At 42.9% G+C, this 24,646-nt stretch overlaps 1 protein-coding gene across 1 annotated transcript; it reads left to right on the top strand.

Moving 5' to 3' along the window:
- Positions 1-6,256: 6,256 nt before the first annotated feature.
- DACT2 (dishevelled binding antagonist of beta catenin 2) lies at positions 6,257-24,378 on the top strand. Its single transcript, XM_084623945.1, has 4 exons — positions 6,257-6,616; positions 13,572-13,704; positions 15,831-16,118; positions 19,485-24,378. Exons 1-4 carry the CDS (start codon positions 6,383-6,385, stop codon positions 21,278-21,280), a joined length of 2,451 nt encoding a protein of 816 aa, XP_084480071.1. The 5' UTR covers positions 6,257-6,382; the 3' UTR covers positions 21,281-24,378.
- The last annotated feature ends 268 nt before the right edge of the window (positions 24,379-24,646 follow it).

Below are 24,646 nucleotides of genomic sequence, written 5' to 3'. Positions count from 1 at the left end.
ATTTGTCATCTTCTTTTTTTTTAATTTTTACCTTTTTTTTAAAAAGGCTCTAGTAAATGTACTAACCTTTCATAAATTTTATATTTCTCTTACTGATAATGAGCCTAGTTAGAGCACAGAACAGGGAGTCAGGGCCGTTGGATTTTGTCTAATTCTGCTCCTGACACTGAGCAAATAGCTCAGCCTCCCTGATCCTCAGTTTGTCCATCTGTAAAATGGGGTGATAGTAATTAACTAATTCACTGGGGTACTTTGCACCCTAATTAAATGTCTGGAAGGTGCGCTGAGCTGCTTACATAAAAGGTGTTATGTAAGTACAGTTTCATTAGGCTAGATTCATCCCCCATATAATTCCATTGACTTCAAGTGGGTTTCCATCATAAATTAATTTGGTCCATTATTTGTATAGTCTCCTCTCTTCCAATGAATGTAATCCCAACTTCTTTAATTTTTCTTCATTAATTTTGTTTGTTTGAGGGGGGTTGTATTGTCATAGTGCCTAGGAGCCCCCTTCATAGACCAGGACCTCATTGTACTAGGTGCACACAAAACAAAAAGACAGTCCTTTCCCCCAAAAGCTTACAATCTAACATACATTTTTGTCACCTGTTCTCAACTTGTTCTGTGAAGAAGGAAGCAGCAGGAGGTACAGGGAAGGATAGGGGTAGTAGTGGGGAGTGGAACTACTGAAGTAAGAGGTAGCTGAGTAATTGGGGAATTTGTGAGCATCCAGAATAAAGATTTTTATACCTGACTTCAGTGATTGGACAAGCCATACAGTAATTCAGTTAAGAAAGTCTTGTAAATTTTATGTCCCTATAATCTGCATTCACTTAAGTTGAGTTCATAGAAATTATAACCTTAGAAGTTAGATATGGAAAAGACTTCATAGATAATTAAGTCCTTGTTCCTGACAGTTCAGGCTATACAATAATTCCCTAGACAGAGGACGACAGTACTAGCATACACGTCTGCTACAGTGACTGCACCACTTTAAAATAACGGAACTCCACAAAAATATTTGAAACTTGGTCCTGGCATCAAAGCATGGTTCAGTTCTATCTTCTGCCTGCATAATAAGTGGTGCTACCAGTGCCATCTTTAGTAGCTAAGGTTTTCTAACACTTCCCTTTCTGGGATCCTGTTTTCAGTTGCTTATAACTTTGCCAAACTTCATCTGTTTGGACAGAAATTTTCTATGCTAGGTGTCTGCCTCAGGCTGAGTTTCTTTAGAAAGTGTCACCTAAAATGGTTCCAAGAACAAGGTTAGAGAAAATATAGCATTAAAACAATTCTTGCAGCCTTCTGAGTGAAACGCTACAGCACTTCCAATCTTTGGAAAAGGGATTTGACATTTTGCAGAGGCATCCCCCTGGTGCCAGCAATGTGCCTTTTGCTGTCTACCCAGAAATACGGTCATATTTGGCCAAGTTATAATCCTCTGAATGTTTCAGTTCACACATGTTCAGTATAGATCCTTTAGACTTTGGTGGCTAAATTCTCCAAGGATTCTGTCTGCACTGAGCATGCTCCAGCCCCTCCCAGCTCCTATGTGCTGACTAGACAGCCCATGCCATGCTCCGTCTCCCCAAGATGCTCTATTCCAGGGCTTTATGAGCTGAGCAGGACTATATCTGTAATTGCTCCTCCTGGCTGCACCAAGTCTGTCCTCCTGCCACAGGGCACCAGAACTGAGAGCTGGGAAACTGTCACAACTGTGCTCTCAATACTCCCCCTACTGATGTCCAGGATGTGAGGAGGAAAAGGAGGAAGCTGCCCCACCATCTGGAACGAAGAGGAGTGAGAAATGGCGGGGAGGGGGTTGCAGGATCCGGAGTAGGGGGATAACAGCCAGTAAGGCAAGTGTATAGGAGGGGAAAGGGGCCAGGGGTCAGGGTGGGCTGAGTGGTTGGAGTAGAGTGAGCTAGAGACAGGCTGGGGCACTAGATCAGAAGGGTCTATAACCGCAAGAGAGCACTGCCATCCAGGGCTTAGAATTGAACCCAGGAATCCATTTACATTCTGCTGCTCTCACCTGGGATCCAATTTACAGAAATGCTGAGGACTCTCAACTGCAACTGAAGTCAATATGAGCAGCGCTTTGGATACATGAAGTGTTAGCTAATGCTATGTACTCTACAAAAATCAGGCTGTAGGCATCTCAAATTGGGCACCAAAAATTAGGGAATACTTTTGACCTTTCTCTGTGCCTCAGTTCCCCATCTCTAAAATGAGGACAATAATACCCCTCACCTCACAGGGGTATTGTGAAAACTTATTAATTCGTGCTTATGAAGTACTCAAATGCCACAGTGCTAAATACTATAAAGGAGCTCACAAGGAAATGAATAATTCTGTCTTCAGAGTGGGGTTTGAATAGTGGGCAGTAAATGAGGCATGGGACCACCAAAGGATGAGGATAAAACAAAATACTTCATAGCTACTGTCGGAGAAAAATACAGTTCTCACTTTCAGGTTGGGTGCAGCAAATCAGATACACTTTCTTATCTCAAGCAATTGCACAGAGGGAGAGAGCGCACTAGGACACAGGGTTTCCCCCAACTAGGCAGGTTTCTCCCAGATAAACAATTAGAGCAAGTATTTATACCTTTATTGCAGGCAATAATAAGCAACAACTGCATATTGTTTATACATATTCCTTCATGATATCTTATTTTTTCTTACCATTTATTTTATAGTCTGCATTCTATTCTTATCTAATACAAGGTCACAACAGCGTCTTTCACAGTTGTTTTCCACTCGCTTTGCACTATCTCCGCTTCTACAAATCTCGCGTTCTTAAAGCTAGAGTTAGCCTGACTCCTGCTCATTTCAGAGGCCTGCATCCAAATTCCCTTTATCTACTTCCACACTACTCATTAAGTGAGCACCAAAACTGTATATTGGAAAGTTTGGGGCTGATTCTCTCTCACTCACGCAGGTGCAAATCAGGAGTTATGCCTTTGAAATCCATGAAGTCGACTGACATCAGTAGAAGAAGAATCAGGTGCTAAATCTACTGGAAATCAAAAGCAAACGTAGTATTCACTGCTGCAGGATTCTGTATACTGATGCTGGTCAGCAAAACCGAGTATTTTGCTTGAATGTCCCTTTTGTTTTGATCCAGTGCTAAGTACAGTGAAAGTTGTACAGTTCATCAGTATGAACCTTTTCCCCCCATCATTTCTTTTCCACCTCCAATTTTATGGTTTGAATTTTTGCAGGGCTCACACCTTTGTCTCTCATCTAGTAATAGATAATAGATTACAACAAGCTATTTGTTGAGTTAGCCAAAAAAGATTAAGTGGCATCTTCAAAGGTTCTGGGGAAGAAAGTAATCAATACAACCAAGGAGATAATCAGGAAACTGGTTAGGATAAAGATAACACTGAGATATGCCTCATTTGGGACTGAATGTAGGGGAAGATAAAAAGATGAAAGAAAAGGAAGAACAAAGAGCAAAGAATAATAGCTCTCTGTGAAAGAAAGAAAGAAAAAGAAAGAAAGAAAGAAAGAAAGAAAGAAAGAAAGAAAGAAAGAAAGAAAGAAAGAAAGAAAGAAAGAAATGTGACTTTACATAATCTAAGTCTTATAGTAAATATATAGCATATATAGTGGTGTATGACTGACTTGTGTGGGGTTTGAATAAAATAATCTGTACTGCATGTCTGTTTTAATATGTGCCAAGCCAAGTGAATTTCAAAACCACTTTGTTATCTTATGTGTGTCATGGCATTTTGCAGGAATCTAACAGCATGTTGTGTACTGGTTTGTTGCCACCTTCCACCCCAGAGGTGGCAGCCTTTCATGTTGTTAGTCTGCACACATGGAGCCTAGTTCTGTTCCGATGTTGGTTTCACTTTCTACCAGCTGTGTCTGTTGACAGTCAGGGCCTAATCATCCTGGTTGCTGAGCTCTGCACACCAGGGGTTCAGTGAGAAAAGAAAGCTGATGTTCATGAAAGAGTGGGTAAAGCTTGCACAAGGTATCCCCATTGACCACCCTCTTGCATACACAGTTAGTCCTTTAGGAATGTGCAATTTAGGAATGGGAATTGTACCCACGTGGAAGGGTGGCATCTCTACTACAAGTAGAGCCATGTTGAGAGATCTGGTTAGAGTGTTTCCATCCCCGAACCAGTTACAATACAGCTCCATTTTGTGGTGTAATAGCATAACCATATTCATGGGAAAGCCTTGGATGGAGGCATGGTGAAAATAAGGATCAATCCCATTTGAACTACAGAATAGTACTTCGCTGCAACTGGATCAGGAACAGCCATATTATAACCAGGTATCCCACTATGGTTCTGTGTGTAACACAGATTAAGCCAATAGCCTTGCCTACCTTAGCATTTTTCAGGAAATCTCCCTCTGCCTTATTACCAGCAAAAAGAAAAGGAGGACTTGTGGCACCTTAGAGACTAATCGATTTATCTGAGCATAAGCTTTCGTGACTTATGCTCAAATAAATTGGTTAGTCTCTAAGGTGCCACAAGTCCTCCTTTTCTTTTTGCGGACACAGACTCACATGGCTGCTACTCTGAAAGCTGTCATTACCAGCAAAGTAGTTCGACAGAGGGTAGTAATGGCAGAGGCACAAGCGTAGACAGACATTTTTACCACCGTCAGTTCTGCACCTGATTTGAGCTGGCCCTATGTCCTGTCTACATTAGTGCTCCTGCCATTGCTGAAACTAGACGATTTCCCCTCACAAATGTTAGTGTAGAATAGGTGCAACCAATGAGGGGGACGTGATCAGCCAAAAAAAGACAGTGAAAGGAACATGCGTGAGGAATGGGTGATGGTGCAGCATGTTCCCACCATCCCACCACAGCAATGTACTCAGGACAAGGGCATTGTGATACTCAAAGTCAAGCAAGACTGCTTGAGAGTGTATGCCATAGAACCAGAAGAGGGGAAGCATGGGCAGATGGTGTGTCTCTGTTAGCCCAGTACTAGATGTCTTATTTGCTGCTTTGGGGAAGCATATGCCTTTGCTGAACTGATCTCAAGTATTTTGAAAGCAGCGATCTCCACACCTGAGATCTGGGCGACCGATGGCTACGGTAGCAATGATTCATATCCTAGTGGCAGCAGTAGCAAATTTGCTTCCTGCAGTGCGCCTCAGGTATGTCCATTTTGTTCATCAGACCTAGTGTCAGTGTTTCTTTTCTTCCTCTGGCCTGTGTATTAGCCTGGCTGTCTGCTGACCAAATGTCTTCTAGGATTCCTGCATGCAGCTGCCTGTGTTTGAAAGGGTAAGTGTAGGCATTTCTGGGTAGCAACAGCTTTGTTGTGTTAGGTTTCCACTGTCAGCTGTGCTTTCAGGCACCATTTAGCATGTACCCTCAACCCTCCATATGACCTTTTCTGGTGTGAGCCATGTAAGCCAGCACCTCAGCTGCTTGCACCTAAGTCTCTGGTACCCTATGTGGGTGACCGTGGAGCAAGCACTGTTATTGCAACTTTGAGTGCAGTTTTAGAGTGTTGCCTAATCTCCATCTGAGGGATGGGAGAGGGCAGCAGATCCTGTGGGTGAGAGAGAGAGAGATGAAGTTACAAAATGTATATTTTGTATATGAAATTGTACCTTGGGGTAGAATTTATTTTACACTGTGTGAAACCTCAATGGACCACATTCCGATCTCACACTGGTGTAAATCTAGGATAATACCATTGGTTTTAGTGGAGTTACAGTGGTGCAAGTGAGATCAGAATTTCAGACGGGTTGACCGAGCAGTCGGGGCAGAATTTGGCCCCTGGCAAGGGCGTAAGAGAATGTGGCCCCCCCAGAAAGCTGCTGCTTGCAGTGTAATGGCAAACAGCTGAGCCTCAGCCCTTACTGCACCTCCCCCCGCCCCACATTCCAGGCTTTCCCTGTGTTTGCAACGACAACTCCTTGGGATGAAGGCTGCAGGAAGCCTCCCGTAATCGCTTCGCTGCCGGATTTAAGCAGCCTCCACGCGTGCGGACGCTCTCTTCGGCCTGCGCCCTGTCCCGCTCTCGCTGGGGCGGGAGACGGGCCCGTTCCCCCAGGGTCGGGGCGGGCAGAGCGGGACGTAACCTCTGGGGCTGGATCTGCCCTTGCCAAAGGCAGGCTCATCAGTCAGGCACCCGCACCACCCAGCCTCCTCCCGGCCGGGGGGAGGAGGGAAGGGCGGACGATCCACCTCTACCCACGCAGATAGGTGCCCCCCCCCCGCCGCCCGCCTCCCGCCCCTTCTCCAAAACCGCAGGAGCCGCAGTGGCTCCGCAGCACTCCCTCTGCTCCGCTGCCAGCCGCAGGGAGAGGGCGAGCAGCTCCGGCCCCGACCCAGCGCCGCCCGCCCGGCTCGCTGCTAGCCCATTGCCATGGCCCGGGCGGGTGCCGGCCGCTGAAGATGCTGGGGGGGAGCCAGCAGCACCGGCCGGGCGGCTGGGATCGCTGCAGGGTCGGGGAGAGGCTGCACGCGGCCCTGGCCGGCCTCCAGGAGCTCCAGGTGCTGCGGGAGAAGCAGCGGGCGCTGGTGAGCGGGGCCCTGGCCATGCAGCCGCAGCCGGCAGCCCGAGGGGACCAGGCGCGTAGCAAGGAGCACAGGCTGGAGGCCACGCTGACTGCCTTGAAGGAACAACTGGTAAGGGACGAGGCGCCACCGCCAGGGAACCGCCCAGCTGTTCGGCCAGATGTTTTCTCTAGCACTGTGGGTTAAGGATCTGAGAGTGTGTTTTGTGCCTGCGGGCAGAGTGCAGATTAAGCGTGTGTGTGTAACTAGTTCTCTCCGTCTCTCATGCGCACCTATATAGGGTAGGTTCGACCAGGACGGCTCAGTAACCAGGCTGTGTCTGTACGGTATTTAGTCCCCACAGCGGTAGAAACACGTGCTCATGCACAGGTACGCGCTTGTGGCTACAACTCGCTGCTGTCTTTGACTTGTTCCATTCATAACTCTATTTTTATACTACCGTGTGGTGTGAGAGGGAAAACTTTGCCACTGTGCAATGCAACAGAAAATGATTTTTTTCCTCCTTCACATCCTGTTTCTTTAAGTAACATTTCCTGTCTGTATCAGATGATTTGAGCAACGAGTTTCACATTTTAAGGGCATAAGATTGTGACAACATGTGAATATGAGCTTAGTTTTGTATTTGGTTACTCCGCACATTGGAACATTTCAAGTTGGACCATATGAACTGGAACCATAAACTCACTGAACATTAAATCCCACCAAATGAGGGTAGATCCATCCTCATCATCCTATCCGCTCATTATACTCCACACCTGAATATAGCCATTATATGGACAACATACCCGCATAGCTCAATGTGTGTACTTTGACCCATTAAACTTTTACCCCTTAAACTTTTACCCCCAATCGGGGAGATTGCAGATTATGTATTCCTTACGCCACCCGCTCCTAAACCAAATTTCGCACCCCTTGATAATCTGTACTTTATTCCCTGATAACCAGAAACTTCTATGCTTAAGCTCTGTACCGTTTTCTTTTTACTTCAACATTATCTTAATAAAAAGTGTGAGTGGATTGTCTAGTGTGAAAATGATTATCTGGGGCAAAATGATAGGAATGAAGGATGAGTGATTTCCAAGGCACTGGTATTTGTGCCTGAAATTAATGTCTGTTTTACTTTTATTGATTATAACAGTATTATACATCATTTTTGATGCACTGTAATTTAGCCTGCTTGGGTTAAGAACAGTGGCTGCAGCTATCAATTCCGGCCAAATGATTTACAGCCCATTTCTATAGTTTGGCCCTGACTCTAGTTCTTTTTCACATTAAAATGTATGTTTTGGCTAAGTATGTCAAACACATTTTGTCTACACAACATACCAGTTTCCATCTTATTCTATGGGGTATGTAAATGTATTTGTCTTGTATGTTTATTATTTAAATAGAATCTAATAGGGGAGAATTAACAAAACTGGAAGTCAGCTCTTAAAGTCTTGTTTTTAGAGAGTGGGATCTTTTGTTTAGAGCAGTGATTGACCGCTTGATATGACCACATGTCTGAATATGCATTTGAAGGAAATCTGTGCTTAATTATTTAGAAGCGCTGCACAAGCATCTTTATGTGTCAAGTAGAAAACTTAGCTATGTCTTTTGAGGGAAATAATTTTGCGAAGACATGAATAAAACTACACGACTGGCAGTATTAATCAGCACTGACAGCCTTCCTGCATGCCAGTCATAATACATGGCACTGGTATATTCAGTTTCAGAATTCATGACTACAGCCACTGTTATAATGTTGTTTTATTTAATAAGATTTGGTTATGGTTTTTACTGAGTTTATTTTTCATCAGCCTAAAGTACATAACATAAATATAACGTGAAGGTCATGTGCCAGACAGAATGCTGAATGCTCTAACCAGTACTGTTTGTTCATAGGAGGACAAGGAATAAAGCTGATGATTAACTTGATTTAAGTAGTATACATATCAGACTTGTCAGCACTCATCTTATTTAAAAGTAACCATTTAGAGCTGAAGATCAAACTTTTTCTAATGTATATATGTGGGGGAGTAATGGAGGGGGAAGGATCAGGAAAACTTCTGGCTTGCATCCCTTAAATACTTTGTTGTGGAATGGATTGCCTGATCAAAAGAGGGAAATAATTGAATTTGTTTGACATCAGCCTTGCATTTAACACTTGTACATTTTTGTGGAAGGAAAAAAAAATCTAAATTAGGACTGAAACTAGTTTCATAAGAAAGAATACAATCAAAGGCTAGAGGCTTTAATCTCTCTAGTACTGGCAATTACACACATCAGTAAACTCAAAGTTAATTCAGAGCTCTCTCCCTCCCCATATTGGTGGTAGACTTGGTCATCAGTTATCAATCAGGTGTGAAAACAGAAAGGATATTCATTAAGTGTAGGCAGTTTTATCAGACAGAATCTCAGAGTGAAAATTGGCTTTAACCTTCAGGGAACCTAAGCACCACTTGTGAAAACACAGCAGCAAGCATATCTTGATTAAAGTAAAAATTGCAGCACAAGTGTACTGCCAACAACTTGATTACCTGTCATTGATAATTTTAACTAATGGCTACACTTCATGTTTTTAACAAAAAGAAAAGATGATTTAAAGCATTTATTGCCTGCTCAAGACCAGTGGGTTAATATAAACACTTAGTGACCTCTGACCAAAGTGATCCATTGGTGTTTGACACAAGGTGTTGTGCTGTAATTACACATTTGTTTATATATTTTCCAACTAAGACGTGAAAGTGGAAGATTAGTTTTATCAGGACTTGTCTGGCCATTAATTATGCTTTCAACAGGGTGAGGAAAACTAGACCATAAAATTCTACTTTTGAAATAAAAAGCAGATATAGCTGCGGGAATCATGAGAAATGTATTGTCCTAGTTCACCCTTCGAAAAGGACTGCTTTCACCAGGAGGTGTCACTACAGCCACGGGAAATAAGTAGAGATACTTTTTCCTGGGGGATGATGCCAAAAGGCACAAGAAAGGCTATATAGAGTTAGATTGGATTGTGTCATGTGTTGCGTAGCGACACACCACTTCTAATTAATCTAGGTGGAGTCTAGATTTCCAGGTCCCAGACTGACAAACACAACATAGGTAAAGTTGTTCCCATCCACTAAGCAGCTCTTAAGTTGGAAGACTCAGATACAATATAGGAATGGTTAACCATGGGTTGGTCTTCAGTGTAGGTGAAATCAAATTTTAAGCATATTCTTGAACTGCACTACGGCATTTAGACTTTAGCAGGGTTGTAGCCTTGTTCAGGGACACAGTTGGGTGTCTTCTTCATAGCAAGAGCAGACCATGTCAAGTTTGCAATTGGATCCCTCCTCTCCATCCCCAGTAACTGTAACAGTGGGGATAGGATGAGACTCTCATTGCAGAGATGGTGAAGGGAAGCAACACTGAGTGGCTAGTTGCACTGACTATTAGAAAGCTAATCTAGTTTCCTGAGATGACATTTTGGTAGCATTGGGTAGAAGGAAGAGGAAAGAAGGTACTCAAACTTAATAAAAATAAGTAATTGTGAGATTCTTTAGGTATGTGAATGGGCAGAAATTCAAGGCAATATCACTCACTATTTCTCAAATGTTTCCCCAAATAATATTATTTATAAAATGAAATCAATTGAGTGCAATCATTTTGCATTGTCTAGTTCCGAATGAATTATCAGATTATGAAAATCTGGTGAAGGGACATGTAGGTTTATGCTGAAATGTCAAGAGAAAAGACATTCCAATCTCTTGGGTCTTGACAGATTCTATACACTGCAGATTACCATTGTCTCTCTGGTTTTACATGGGAGGAAGAGGAAAACTTATTTTAAAAATTTGATGTGTACCAGAAACCAAATGAAGTAATGCGTACTGTCAGAGCCTAAAGTTGTACCCACAGAAGTCAACAGTAAAGCCTCCCATCACTTCAAAGCTGCAATACTGGGCCCTAAATGATTGGCCAAGATTTTCAAAGGTGACTAGTGATTTTCAGTGCCTCAGTTTGGTGTGCCCACCTGCATTCTGAGAATCAGGCTCCTTTAAGGGTCTCAAATTGGGCACCCAAAAACTGAGGCCATCAAGAATACTAGTTGCTTGTGAAAATTTTGTCCCAGTTCCCCATGCAAGCAAGGACAGTGCCGGCTCATTGTACAGTGTACTGCAGACTTCTTCACATCTGTACGCCTCCGAGTGAATATATCTTCACATCTCAAAGCAAATAGATGGTTTCATTCTGCCTCATGAAAAATTCATTTTGTGAACTGAGAAATCTTGAGTTTAGGATTTATTGTTCGGGGTGCTGCTTGCTGCTTTTTAAAAAAAATCTGAATAATTTTAAAAAGTATCTGAATAATTGAAGAAGCACTTGTTCTCTTGAAGCTTAGAAGGAGTTAATGAACAGTGTGGAGTCTCCCAGAAACATGAAAACCCTGTAGTGGGGGACAATGGGAAAGGGTTAACAAGGATGATGTAACTCATGCATATTGGTTAAAGCAAAAGCTCAAGGGTGTAATAAATAATCTTTGAATATCTGAGAGCCTTGTTGAACACTTCGTGGCCTCTCTGCCATTAATCAGAAACCTCAGACTGAGGGATTGGCTGGCAAAACATTAATCATTAAGCAATTAATTCCAGCCATCCAAACAAAACTTTTTGATTTCCTGAATAGGTGGGACCCAGGGAGGCACAACTTGTTTATTTTCCTCAAAACAATTCAAATAAACGAAAGGAGAGTTGAAAAGGTAATGTCCACCATGAGATGGAGAAGAAGTTCTTTGCTATTTAGGTCTTACCTTAACATTTCTTTTGTGACAGGAAGAACGAAAACCCTCCCCCTGTTTTGTTAGGAAGCAGTTGTTGGCTCGTGCCTAAGCCTTCTTGTACATATGGCACTAATAAAGGGCCTCACACCTCTTGTGCCTTGCAAGTTTCATCCAGTTCTTTAGGATTCCAGAGCAGGCTGGAGAGATCTTTTCAGTCCCTTGAGCAATGTTGCTAGCTCTTACAATTTTATTGTGAGTCTCATTAAAGTTCCAGCTCCTGGCACCTTGAAATTACATCAGAATGTCAGCGTCAGTTTTTGTTGTTGTTGTTGTTGAAGTTTTTAGCTCTCATGGTTGTGGAGAAAAGCTTGAAAACATGAACCCTAAAGGTTCAAAACCCAGACGCCAAATAAAAATAACCCCAAAAATATATATATTTTTTTAAATCACATGATTTTTAAGCCAACTTCATGGTTTTGGGATCCTGAACTCATTGATTTTGTTATATACCCATATAACTATAGAGAAATGTCTTCAAAGCTTGAGTCTTGTAAGCAAACCAGATATGCTTGCTGTGCCCTGTGTGATAAGAAGGTAAATTTACTTTCTATAGTGTCCGTTCATCGTGAAGGATAAAGTGTTCTTAGAGACTGTGTTATACCAATAAAATAAAAACCAGCAGGATCTTATTAAAGGGGAAAAGGCAAAATACCACATTTATTGTGGTATTCAGAAAGAATCATAGTAAGCAGTTAGTTATAGCTATAACATTCCATTCAATCTCATATTTATTCACACATTCATTCATACACACACACACAGGTTCTGCAAGGTTGTTATCGTAGTTACCAGCCTTAGAGCTGCTCATGCCAAGCCACTGGCCAGGTGGCCTGGACATGAGGAGGGAGCAGGGCCTCGTCAGATGCTCATCTGATGCTCCTGGAAGTTGGTTTGCAGAATCAGACCCCAAAGTTCTCACTTTCTAGAGTCCATTTTTATAGGAATTTCTTCCTATGCCAGTCTATGGGAATTGCTTCATCATGCTGTTGCTGAATCAATCAGCAGATGGCACATTCCTGACGGCTCCGTGCTGCTAGATGTTATCTTGTTCTTTGGTTCTCCCATTCTTGAGGCTGTTGGGTGGATTCCAGTCTGCCTTCCGGGGGTCCTCTGGTTATTTCCACTTGACGCCTTCTTCAGCCGATGGACACTGGATTCTTAGGCTGGCACCTCTCTGATCATTCAGTTATTATCCACTCCAAGCATCCATCCACATACTTCCTCCTTCTCTATTTTAATCACAATTGTTAATACAACAAAAGGGCGGGGAGTCTCTGGTTGCTGTTTCTGTTGTTACAGAGTATTGCTTTGAGTCTCTCTCTGTGTGAATTGCTTTGAGAACAGACTCTGTCTTAGAATGTACTAATGCAATTAGCAGCTTGCAAGTTTCACACATAGAGGGAGAGAAACAGTACCAAAGACCAAGAGACTTCTTAATTAGTAATACCTTGTAATTTAAACTATGGGGAATGAAACTCATTTGTGATTTTAATACAGAACTTCTTTAATATGATCCAACAACTGTACATACTGTTGTCTTGCTTATCCTCCACTAAGGCCATGTCTACACTACCACTTTTGTTGGTATAACTTACGTTGCTCCAGGGTGTGAACAAAACACCCCCCTGAGCGACATAAGTTACACCGATTGAAGCACTGGTATGGACAGCACTATGTCCGTGGGAGAGCTCCCACCAGCGGGGAGCTGGTTTTATTATGTCTACGGGAAGAGCGGCTACATGAGCGATCTTACAGTGGCGCAGTTGCATTGATACAGCTGTGTTGGTGTAAGCTCACTAGTGTAGACATGGCCTAAGATACAGCAGACCCTTCTGAGGTGAAATGTAGGAGATGTTGTTACCATTCTATATTAACACAACTATACAGTGGACCCAATGCAACCCCACTGGAGTCAGTGTAAAGTTTCCCATTGACATCAGAGGAAGTTGGATCAGTCCCAGTATGTTACAGAAAAGGAAGAGAAGAATAACTGTTTCAGTGTGAAAGTACACAGAAAATGTTTAGGGTAGGTAGGCAGAATACAGGAGATTCTGAGAAGCAGAGTGTTTTATACTTATGCCAGATTTCAGAGTCATCATATTAGCCAATTACTGCGGTCCTTAGCTGAGCAAAACTTTCAGTAGGACTTTTGCTTCAGGAGTACATAATTTGGTAATACACATGGCGAATTCACTATCTGGCCCTGAGATCCTAACTGTGACTATTCTTTATTTTCTCCTTCTTTCCATGACCTGTGAATAGTCTCGTTTAAGGAGACAGGATGTTGGCTTGAAAAGTCACCTGGATCAGCTGGACCAGCAAATAAGTGAACTGAAGCTGGATGTCAGGAAGACCTCGAGTGAATACCTTGACAGTGACAGCAGACCCAGCTCAGGTAATGCACTCGACAATTTATTTATTATGGTTCTCGTGGAATTTGTATGAATTCATAGACACTTAGAGTTTAAAACTAGAAGGAACCATGAGATCATCTAGTCTGACTTCCTATACAGCACAGGCCATTCAATTTCACCTGGTTACCCCTGTATTGAGCCTAATAACTTATGTTTGGCTGAAGAATATCTTTCAGAAAGGCATCCAGTCTTGACTGGAAGACATTCAGAGATGGAGAATCCACCACTTCCCTTGATTGTTTGTTCCAGTAGTCAGTCACCCTCACTGCTAATGATTTGTATCTGATTTCTAATTTGAATTTGTCTGGCTTCAGCTTCTTGTTATGCTTTTCTCTGCAAAATAAAAGACCCATTATAGTCTAGTATTTCCTCCCTGTCAAGGTACTCATACTCTAATCAAGTCACCTCTCAATCTTTTTGATGAGCTCTTTTCACTGTAAGGCATTTTCTCCAGCTCTCAAACTGTATTTGTGACTCTTTTCTGAACCCTCTCCAATTTTTCAACATCCTTTTAAAAAATGTGCCCACCAGGACTGGATGCAGTATTCCCGTGCCAGTCGCACCAATGCCCTACACAGAGGTAAAATCAACCTCTCCTCCTATTTGCTTCTTGATACATCCAGTGATCACATTGGCCCTTTTTGTCACAGCATCACACTGGGAGCTCATGTTCAGTCACTTGTTCACTATGACCCCTAAATTTTTTCCAGAGTCACTGCTTCCCAGGATACAGCCCCCCCACCCCTTCCCTTCTGCAGGTATGGAACTGCTAAATGAAACTCAGTGCATTAATTAAACATAAATAATATCTCTTGTGTGAAGTGGAAAATATTGGGGTATTTTAAGTTGTGCACATTAAAAATTCCTGCAATTAATATTTTTCTGTGGTGCTGTCTGAGAGCTGAGCAGAAATTAGACACCTTTCCATCATTCCTTCTCTTCAGATACAGTTTGGATTTTGGGTCCTCTGCTTTTGGCTGCTCAACTTGAGACACATCAAAGGTGCCGTATTTTCAGAAAGTGCTGAGCCACCATGCTCTGAAAATCAGACCCTTTTAAGCTGCCTCAGGTTGCCTAGCCAAAAACTGAGACACTCACAGTTACTAGTCACATTTGAAAGTTTACACTGTTATTTTCGGAAAAGAAAAAGACCTAGGAATAGATTATCAAAAGGCTCAGCTCTCATTTGAACTTCAAGCTTGTTAAACATGATCATGTGTTTAAAGTTAAGTAGGTGCTCACTTGTTATGCTGGTTGAGGGCCCAAAGTGAATAGATCAAGCCCAATACACTCCAGTTCAACTACAGTTTATCTTGTAGGACATCCAATCTCAATCAAAAAACCCAGGGATCATGAATTTACCACTGTAGCAAATGGCAAAGAGGAATTATTGTTTATTCATAGGGCCCTACCAAATTCACGGTCCATTTTGGTCAATGTCATGGTCACCGGATTTTAAAAATTATAAATTTCATGAATTCAGCTTTTTAAATCTGAAATTTCACGGTGTTATAATTGTAAGGACTATGACCCAAAAAGGACCTGTGGGACAGGGGTGTCACAAGGTTATTGTAGGGGGGCAAGGGGGTTGCAAAACTACTACTCTTACTTCTGCATTGCTGCTGGTGATGGTGTTGCCTTCAGAGCTGGGCAGCTGGAGAGTGGCAGCTGCTGGCCGGGAGCCCAGTTCTGAAGGCAGAGCCACCTCCAGCAGCAGAGCAAAAGTAAGGATAGCCTAGTATGGTATTGCCACCCTTACTTCTGCGCAGCCTTCAGAGCTGGGCATCCAGCCAACAGCCGCCACTCTTCGGCTACCCAGCTCTGAAGGCAGCACAGAAGTAAGGGTGGCAATACCGTGACCCCCCTAAAATAAGCTTGCAACTCCCCCCTGCAACTCCCTTTTGGGTCAGGACCCCCAATTTGAGAAATGCTGGTTTTCCCCATAAAATCTGTACTGTATACGGTAAAAGCACACAAAAAACCAGATTGCACAGGGAGAGACCAGTTTTCATGGTCCGTGACTCGTTTTTCATGGCCCTGAATTTGGTAGGGCTGTAGTTATTCACTGTAAGCCAGAAAGATTTTTGTATTTATTTGAACTCTACAGGCTTTTACGACCTGAGCGATGGTGGTTCCTGCTCACTATCCAACTCTTGCACATCTGTGTACAGTGAGTCCATATCCTCCTCCCACACCAGTCTGTTGCCGAGCTGTCAGCAGCCCAAAACACGGCTCAGTGTCTTTGATTATCGGCCCAAGTCTGCAGATGAAACCACTGTGCACACCACTAAGTTCCAGCACCAGGGAGTCTATGTCAGTGATGGATGTCGAATCAAGGCTAGCACGGACATTTCTGGAACTCCTGCCAGGTCCAGACCCAGGCCAGTTTCCACAGGTAATTGGTTGCAGAACTGAACGATGTGAAGGGAAGAAGAATGTTGATAGTCCCACTTATTACATTTAGCATCATAGTGTGACGTATGAATAGTGTAGCTAATAGAATAGTGTGCATTTGAAACACACACAAGCAATAAATAAATAAATAAACTCAAACTACTTACTGCCTAATTCTCAGCTATAGCATAGTTAGGCGCCTTTAACTAATAACAGACAAGGAGGATATTTGCAAGTAGATCAGTATATAAGACCTGAGAAGTTATCGTAATACTTGTTTGACTAATTTTGATTAAACTTCCCAGCATTTGAGTTTGCAAAATCAGCAAAATAGCAGCTATTTTGTGAAATATCTTGCATGAGCTGACAGAGGTGTGTGAAAATTCAACCTGGGAAAAATAGCAAAAATGTGTTAATTTATTGAGAAAGATTGCAAAAATCTGAGCAGAAGGAGGGAGCTGCCCTCTTAAGCATAGATTGTCTCAGGGAAGTATTTAAGTTTTTGGTGTCTGTTTTCCCATTCTATTGTACAGTGAGAATTATCTCATTTACCTACCTACCTACCCACCTACATTCATAAGGCTGTGGACAGCTTAAACCTTGTTTACATTCAGATTTTACTATTTACAGCTCAGGTTAACAGACACAGAGAGGTTAATTGATCTTTCCTGGGTCTCAGTGTGGCCTACTGAAATAGGCAGGGGCCTGAGAGCCAGCCTTGGGTTGAAATCCTGGGTCTGATGTTGACTTACTTTGTAACCTTGATTCTAGCAAGTCTTCTGTTTACCCAGAAATAAAGGGTGAATAATAATTTACCTCCTACATAAGGGTCTTGTGAGACCTATCTAAAGAATGTTTATAAATTGCTATGTAAGAGCAAAATATTAAGGACCCTTAGAGGCAGAAATAGAACTTTAGTTAATGGTTCCAGCCCTGTCCTTGTTCCTCTATATCTGTGGTTCTCCTCCCTAGCAGTTTCTTTCCATGACCCCAGAGTTTTCAACAGATAACCACTTTGGGGGGAGGGTGCTGCTGGGTGAGGGGATGAGTGATGTTGGGTGGGAAAGGTGGAGAAGGTAGGGATGGTGTGTTCTAGGATGCTATAGCTCATCCCTTCTCTCCCAGCCACTGCCTGCTATTCGCTCTGTTTTGCGGAAGTGCAACTTCCAGATGCTGTGAGCTGCATGAACAGTCTGGCTGTGGCGTCCAGGCAGCCAACTCCACAGCATCTTGAAGAGGCAGTTCCTGCAATGTTGAGCGTGGGGTGCAGAGGAAGTGAGGAAGAGCTACTGTGGGTCAGAATAGCGACAACAGGAGAAGAGAGCAAACTTCTCTTTCCCTCTCCAGTGCTTGTCCTCTTTGGGCCCTATTGCCTGCCCGTTTTAGACAGGCTGAAATTTTTATTCTGCTTGCAGTGTGCTAGGTCCCAGGACGTTAGAGAGACAACAGAAGTTGGTCCAGTAAAAGTTATGACCTCACTCCCTTGTTGCTCGCTCTCTCTAGCAGGGGTGATTTTACTGTGAGCCGATGATCAGCCTCTTGCAACTCCCTACTCAGTTCCAACCCACAGGCTGAGAATTGCTGCCCTAGAGTAAGGTTTCTCAAACCGTGGGTTGCGACTCAAAATTGGCTTGCTAGAATGTGTCCAAGGGTTGCGGGGCTGGCTGGGCTTGGCTCCCCACTCTGGGCTTTACAACCTTGTGCACAGAGTCATGTAACTGTTCAGGTTTGGCCCAGCTGTCCCTTTGTCATGCCCCCCGGGGGAGGCAGGCTTAGGTCTGGAGGCATCTCGGGTGGTCTTTGGGTCACAACAGGGCCATCAAGGTTTACAAACGGGTCCTGAGCCAAAAAAAGGTTGAGAACCACTGCTCTTTTGGGGCTACGGATGGTGACTTCTTGGAAAATGTGCTCCATTACTCCTGTTTGAATTTTTGTACAGTTTTTTATTTTCATCCTGGTAAAGAGTGAGTCAGTAGACTTCGTTGTGGGGCTCTGAAACAGCAGTAGGTCAAAGTGCACGAGTGGAGCAGCAGTGTCCATACAGCCAGTTATTATGGTGTATATTCACTCCTCAGCTGGCCGTGTATTAACTATGCATTTAGACAAGGCCTCAGACACAGTGGAGGATCTAAACCGTGTCTATTTCTCTTTTGGGGTGAAGATAATTCTTAGTCTGTTCCTCCAAATGTCTTTTTAAAACACACACACGCCTACCTGCCAAAGAATTTTCCTATTTTCCTCCCATTTAATAGTCTCATAAGTGTTGCCTGCGAGAATCAAAGACTCCCAAGAACAGTGAATGCAGAGTGGGTGACTCACCTCAGAAAGGCAACCCTCTGCAACTTTGTGACCAAATGAACGGAAAAGATCCAATTAAGAGGTTTCATTGGATTCTGGGGGGAGGAGGCGTGAGCCTGTAAAATGCAAAATGCGTCTAAATGGCTTTCCAGTGTAGTTAAAGTGTTGGTGCTCACTGCAGCGTCTCACTGAGGCAAAATGTAAAAGAACACAGCAGTAGTTGCCAGCACTGAAGGGATTAGGAGACACTTTGACTTGAGCTCCATTAAGTCTGGTTAAAGCAGTTGGTTCAGGACTGTAGATTTCAAAAGACACATGAACCAGGATGGGGAGGGGAGTTTGAATGCAAAGTTAACCATTAGAACCAATAATATTAACTGTTTACCTCCTGGGAATTTCAATAATTTATTTCCTCAGTTGCTATGCGAAGCCTAACCCTCAGAGAGTCTCTAGCTGGTCCCAAGAGGAAAGAATTAACAAATTCTGCTAGATTTTACTGGATTTTTTATGACATTTGACTTTAGACTTCCTGGTACTTCAATTCTTTTTATATCTCTCCTGGGAGATAGTCTTTTCTTTTTTAGTGCCTTTTGATCTGTGTAGTTTAAAACATTTTAATGGCACAAGCATTAATTTCTCTTAAGTGACCACAGTTTAAACCTCAAGTAAGACGTGGGTTCAGTCATTTGGTTTTAAAATCATTGGTCCAGATTCCGATCATTATATACCAGTGTAAACCCACTGAAAGCAGCTGTGTTACTGAGGATTTACACTGGTGTAACTGAAATGAGAATCTGCCCTTTTGCATTTACTATTCATTGTTTTTTCATAGGTGTGTTTCTAAAGCATGTTTTCCTCATACTTTTACGGTCTCAGCAAGAAGATAATACAAAGAAATGCAGAGTTCTTGGGGTATTAAAGCTTATTTTTGTCATGATTACACTAAAATTCTCATTAATGACAAAGGATATGAAATAGTCTCTGAAATATGTCCTTGAAATATAAGGTGTGGCAACAGAAGAAATTACCTGTGATATAACTCTTTGATTTATTTCCATTCAATATCCAGGTGACCTGGAAAGACTCCTACCAGAAGACACTGGATTTCAGAAAGTGACAAACCCCAAATTCGTGCCCCCCCTTTGTCATGGAGTGGAATTCCAGTTCCAGAGTGTGGACCCAAAATACCAAAATGACTTGGTCTCCAAGAGTGGCAATGATGTGTATCCTTACCCAAGCCCTCTTCATGCTGTGGCTTTACAAAGCCCACTTTTTTCTTTGGTGGGGGTACCGTTGGAAACAGACAACCACCCTTCCCCCAGTAAACCCACGCCTAATGTTACAGGTCCCAGCTTGATTAGGACTAGGCCAGTCATTGAGGCCAGACCAGGGGGTTATATCAACAAACTGCTGCAGCTGACAAGATGCAGAGGGAACAATCACGCAGATGCCAGTGAGAGGGTTTCAACAAAGAGCCAGCCATCCACAGTGCCCCAGAGACTCATTATAACCCCCAGCACCGGTGGAGTGAAAATTAGCAGCAGCAGCAACCAGCTGGAAAAACAAGGGAGCTCTCTGGAAGGTAACAAAGCCGAAGGGAAACTGCAGAGGGAGGTGCCTGAAGGGGAATGTGCCAAGCAGCAGGGGACTGTGCACTGTATGAATGTAGAGCAGCCATCCACGCTGCCTGACCCAGAGCCATCAGCTGTAAATAGTTGTTACCCTGCCAAGTCAACAGCCAGGGGCTCTCCTCTGGCAGAAGCAGTGGGGAGTGGCCTGGAGCACAGTTCCTCCTGCTCACAGATATGCTACAAGGTCTCTAGTCCAGGTATCTTGAACACTAAAGCTATCCTGCCCAAAAAGCCTAACAGAAGGTGTGGCACCCTCAAGCTGGCTAATGCTGAGGGCGATGAGCCAGTGACTCAGAGTGAATTTGTTCACGCCCAGTTTGTCCCTGCAGAATCCCATCAAGTCAGAGTGAGGTTTGCCAGCTCCAAAATGAAGTCTGTGAAGGTTAAGAGAAGGAACAGTGAGAAGGTGCTACGGCCTGGGAAGCAGACCCTTTGTGCAGAAAAGTCAAGGGGAGCCCATGTAGCTGCCAGGCTGCCCGTTGAGTGGAATCTGCCTCAAAGACAGCACGGAGGAAAGAACCTTATCAGGAGACCTACATACACTGGAGAGGTTACTGGCAGGTCTTGTTCAGAGTCCAGCCTATTCCCCGTTCAATTCCGAATCCCCCCAGCACCATCCAGGCCTGAACTTTACCGGGCATCTGCTAATGCACTCTATTCTCTTGAAACCGCTTACGTAGACACAGCTGCCAAGAAAAAACAGCGTAAGTGGCAGTCCACTGTGGAAATCTCAGCAAAGGCCCACCTTGCCAGCCTCTCTAGTGGCTTTGGCCTAGGGCCACCAAGACAGCCAGTAAGGAGAGCAGGGGTCCTGCGTACTGTAAGCATGAGGGCACGTTCGAAGCATCACCGCCAGGGAACGTATGCCAAAAGCGAGTCAGACCATTCTGAATACTCTGCTGAATGTGCTTCCCTCTTCCACTCCACCATTGCAGAGACCAGCGAAGGCGAGGTCAGTGACTACACAACCAACCGCTTTGGGGACAGTGAGTCGAGTGAAAGTGATTCAGAGGGCAGCAGCAATAGCAGCAGCCTCACTCTTGACTATGATGATGCTGATGAAAACGAGTTGGTCTGGCCTGAAGCTTCTGTTAGGCAGCCAGCAGCTGTCCTGACCTCTTCCAAGCCTCTTCCCCCCATGCCTAAAATCTGTCGCATCAAAGCTTCAAAGGCACTGAAGAAGAAGATTAGGAGATTCCAACCTGCCAGTCTAAAGGTTATGACCATGGTTTAAGTGAGAGCAAACATCTGTTTATCCCAGTGAGATATCCTGCTGGCTCTGGCTTATTTACAAAACAAAAGGACTGATGCTCAAAGGAAAGGACAGTTTTAAAGGAACTCTGAACAACCTCCAGATCCATATAAGGGACCTTTTCATTTGCTAACGGCCATATATTTGACCCTGTATATCTAATTTCCTCTTTTGCCAGGTAGTCTGTAAATATGTATTTGTGTATATAGCATGATGCCTTTTCTTCCTGTACTTCAGAGGTCACTGCGATTAAAAACGAGGTGGCAAGCCCAAACAGCCTCAGCCATAAGATTTTCTGGGAAAGGCTTTCAGTGTCTGTTGCCCATGTGCAGCCACGAGCTTCCCCAGTTTGAGATACAAAGGCCTCTGAAGAAGGGCAGCTCTTCCCCAGCTGAAGATACTGAAGCTACCCTACGCTAAGGATCTCTCCACAACCTGAGATGTCAGTTTTCTCCCAGTGAGACGCCTGTGCACTCCTCCTATTAGCCACCCATCTTTTCCTGTGCCCATCTGGTAGAGAACTAGAGAGCTCTCCTTGGTTTTCTCCAGATTAGGACGGACCATTCCCACGCCAGCCCCAGTCACTAGGAGGCCGGGCCCCTTCTTCAATAGAAATAATTAAAGTTTGAGAGGAGGGGATGTATTTGTGAATAAGAACAAGATTTTGATTCTGTTACTGTTTACAAAATTGAGGGTATAAATAAGATTTAACCCCCCCCTTTTATGTTATTTCATTTATTCATGTGGTGTTGTTTTTTTGAATGGGTAAAAGAATGTTAAGGATGCTCCACATCATAGTGTGCAAATAGCTGGGGCTGAGAACACAATAACTCTGCCCCTGCGGTTGCAGACTCAATAAATACTATTTAATATACTCCAGAAAACTGTTGCTCTCTGGCTTCCTGAAAGAAAATGATTCAGTTTTATTAGCAGCTGATCTGAAATGCAAAGGTTCTAAAGGGCCAGTGCTTGCCAGCGGTACCAAAGGGACAAAAAGAAAGGTCCATGGTTTCACTATGATTTTATGTGTCTCTTTTTCCAGACAGGGTGTTTCTCAGTCAAGAGTTACTAGAGTTTGGTTGACCTTTATCACTAAGTCTTTTGGGTCTGTAGTCTAAGAAGCCTTGGGCCTGTAGTCCACTATATGCTGATGGAATGAGTTAACTGCTTTAAAAAAAAAAAAGCACTTGCATGCAAGGGTTAATGTTGATAATCTATTAAAATAAGCTTTAAACAAAATTGAGACATAAACAGAAAACCTTCCTGGATTTGAGTGCACTCCTGTTCTATGGACTGTGGGAAACAAGTCTTTCCAAGCAGCTACTCTGAGGTCTGCAGTACCTACAAGTGGCACCAGTGTGATTTCACTTTTTAACTAGGCAGAGTAGAAGAAACTTACATAGTGATGTGTGAATTTACCAGTTAAAGATGAAGCCAATTGTATTTTGCATTTAAAAATGAACATATTTAAAGTGTAGGCTGACATTAAATGTTTCTGTGACTAGAAATGAGCGTGTCTATTTTAGGCAAAGTGGTGTAAAAGTGTAAGCAATTTTTGGTAGTCAAAGCTAGGCTTTGATGTTTACACTCCAGTAAGACAAATGGGGGAAATTCACACTTCACACTTGGTATTATATTGTGTCAGTGTGTTTGGCTGCAGAATAAACAAGATGATTTATGGCACGATGGCTTTCTTCAGTACCAGCAGTACTTTTTTCATAAAAGCTTTGATTCTGGAGAACATGGAAAAAGTTATATAAGGAACTTTAAATACATGGATTTTCCTCATGTATGGGTTTCTGTTGCTTCTCCTTGGAAGAAGATCATTGTACAATCCTTTGATTTAAGCCAGGTTAGTTTCAACCAAGAGCATCCTATCTTTGTACCAGACCACAATCTCATTGTCACACACGTTGAAAAGTACATTGTTGACCCCTCACATTCATACACAGAAGTAGATACTTTGAGATATGTAGCAAAGTACTCTGTACATCTGAGTCTGTAACATAGCTCCATTAATAACACTCAAGGTGCTTTGATTTTTGAGTGAACAGCTCTGGAAAACATTAGACTGACAAATATTTTGAAGTGCTTTATGTATATATTTAAGTAGCATGAAAACTGGACAGTGTATACCATAAAGACTAAAAATATGTTATCAAATATATTCTGCAAGTGCAATGCATTTTATAAAAAAATATAACCGTAACCAAGAGGCTGCCACCACAGAATTGGGTGCATTTTGGTGCACAATGTGCCCTATTTTGGATGAAAAACAGCACGTTGCTTGACAGTTTCCATTCTAACTCCCATTTTCACTCACTCAGAATTTTCTGAAATTCTTGCCTTTCAGGCTCATATTCTTTATGCTTGGCCTATTCCCAAAAGTGAATTTTATGGAAAGTTTTTAAGTGGTTTTGAGTACCGTGTGTATATGGAAAATATGGCCACACTACTGCAACTGAGTACATGCAAGCACATACCTTCACCCATTCAATGACTTCAATGGGTCTCCGTGTGGGTTTAGCATTAACACCTGAGTTCAATCCATTACATGTACACACTCTTCCCTTAATAAAAATGTTGCTACTTGTTTTTAAGCATCTCTCTTGCTGAAATGGCATGGGGGAGTTTGTTTTTCTAGGTTAGTAACAATTTTTTTGCTATCTGTGCCTTGGCATTATTTTTGACTAGAGATTTGAACTGTTTTGTTTGTTTTTTAAATTTGAGGGTTCAGAAAACAAGTTTAAACTGATGTATTTATTTTTCTGTAATCTAAACCCATCCCCCCTAAAAAAGAGGTTAAAGTAAAAAACAACAAAAGGCAAGGAAGAAAGAATCCTAGCTTGTGTGTTGGGAAGAGAAGAGTAATTCAATCAAGCCTAATTTAATGGTGTCCAGTTTACAGATTAATTCCAAGTTCTGCTGTTTCTCGTTGGAGTCTGTTTTTGAAGTTTTTTTGTTGAATAATTGCAACTTTTTGGTCTGTAATTGAATGTCCAGGGAGCTTGATGCACTGCATGCATCTGATGAAGTGGGCTTTAGCCCACGAAAGCTTATGCTCAAATAAATTTGTTAGTCTCTAAGGTACCACAAGTACTCCTCGTTCTTTCTGCTGATACAGACTGACATGGCTACCACTCTGAAACCTATAGACAGTATCTCCTTAGTGGACTGTGATCACCAATAACTCTGAAGATTCAAGTTCAACTTTCAAATCTACGATGGTCAAAAGTTGGACCATCCATCCCTTTTTTGTCTAATCCTGGAATTATCAATGCTAAGGGGTTTTTAAGTGTAAGAAAGTCAGCACTGGAATAACTTGGATGCCAAGGAGCCAGATAAATG

Source organism: Lepidochelys olivacea (assembly GCF_965140295.1).
Source record: "Lepidochelys olivacea isolate rLepOli2 genome assembly, chromosome: 3".
Lineage (NCBI taxonomy): Eukaryota > Metazoa > Chordata > Testudines > Cheloniidae > Lepidochelys > Lepidochelys olivacea.
This window is presented reverse-complemented; position numbering and strand designations above follow the sequence as displayed.

Coding starts and splice junctions, on each gene's coding strand:
- DACT2 (XM_084623945.1), top strand. CDS start 6,383: ATGCTGGGGGGGAGCCAGCAGCACCGGCCGGGCGGCTGGGATCGCTGC. Junction 6,617..13,571: donor CTGCCTTGAAGGAACAACTG/GTAAGGGACGAG, acceptor ACCTGTGAATAG/TCTCGTTTAAGGAGACAGGA. Junction 13,705..15,830: donor TGACAGCAGACCCAGCTCAG/GTAATGCACTCG, acceptor TGAACTCTACAG/GCTTTTACGACCTGAGCGAT.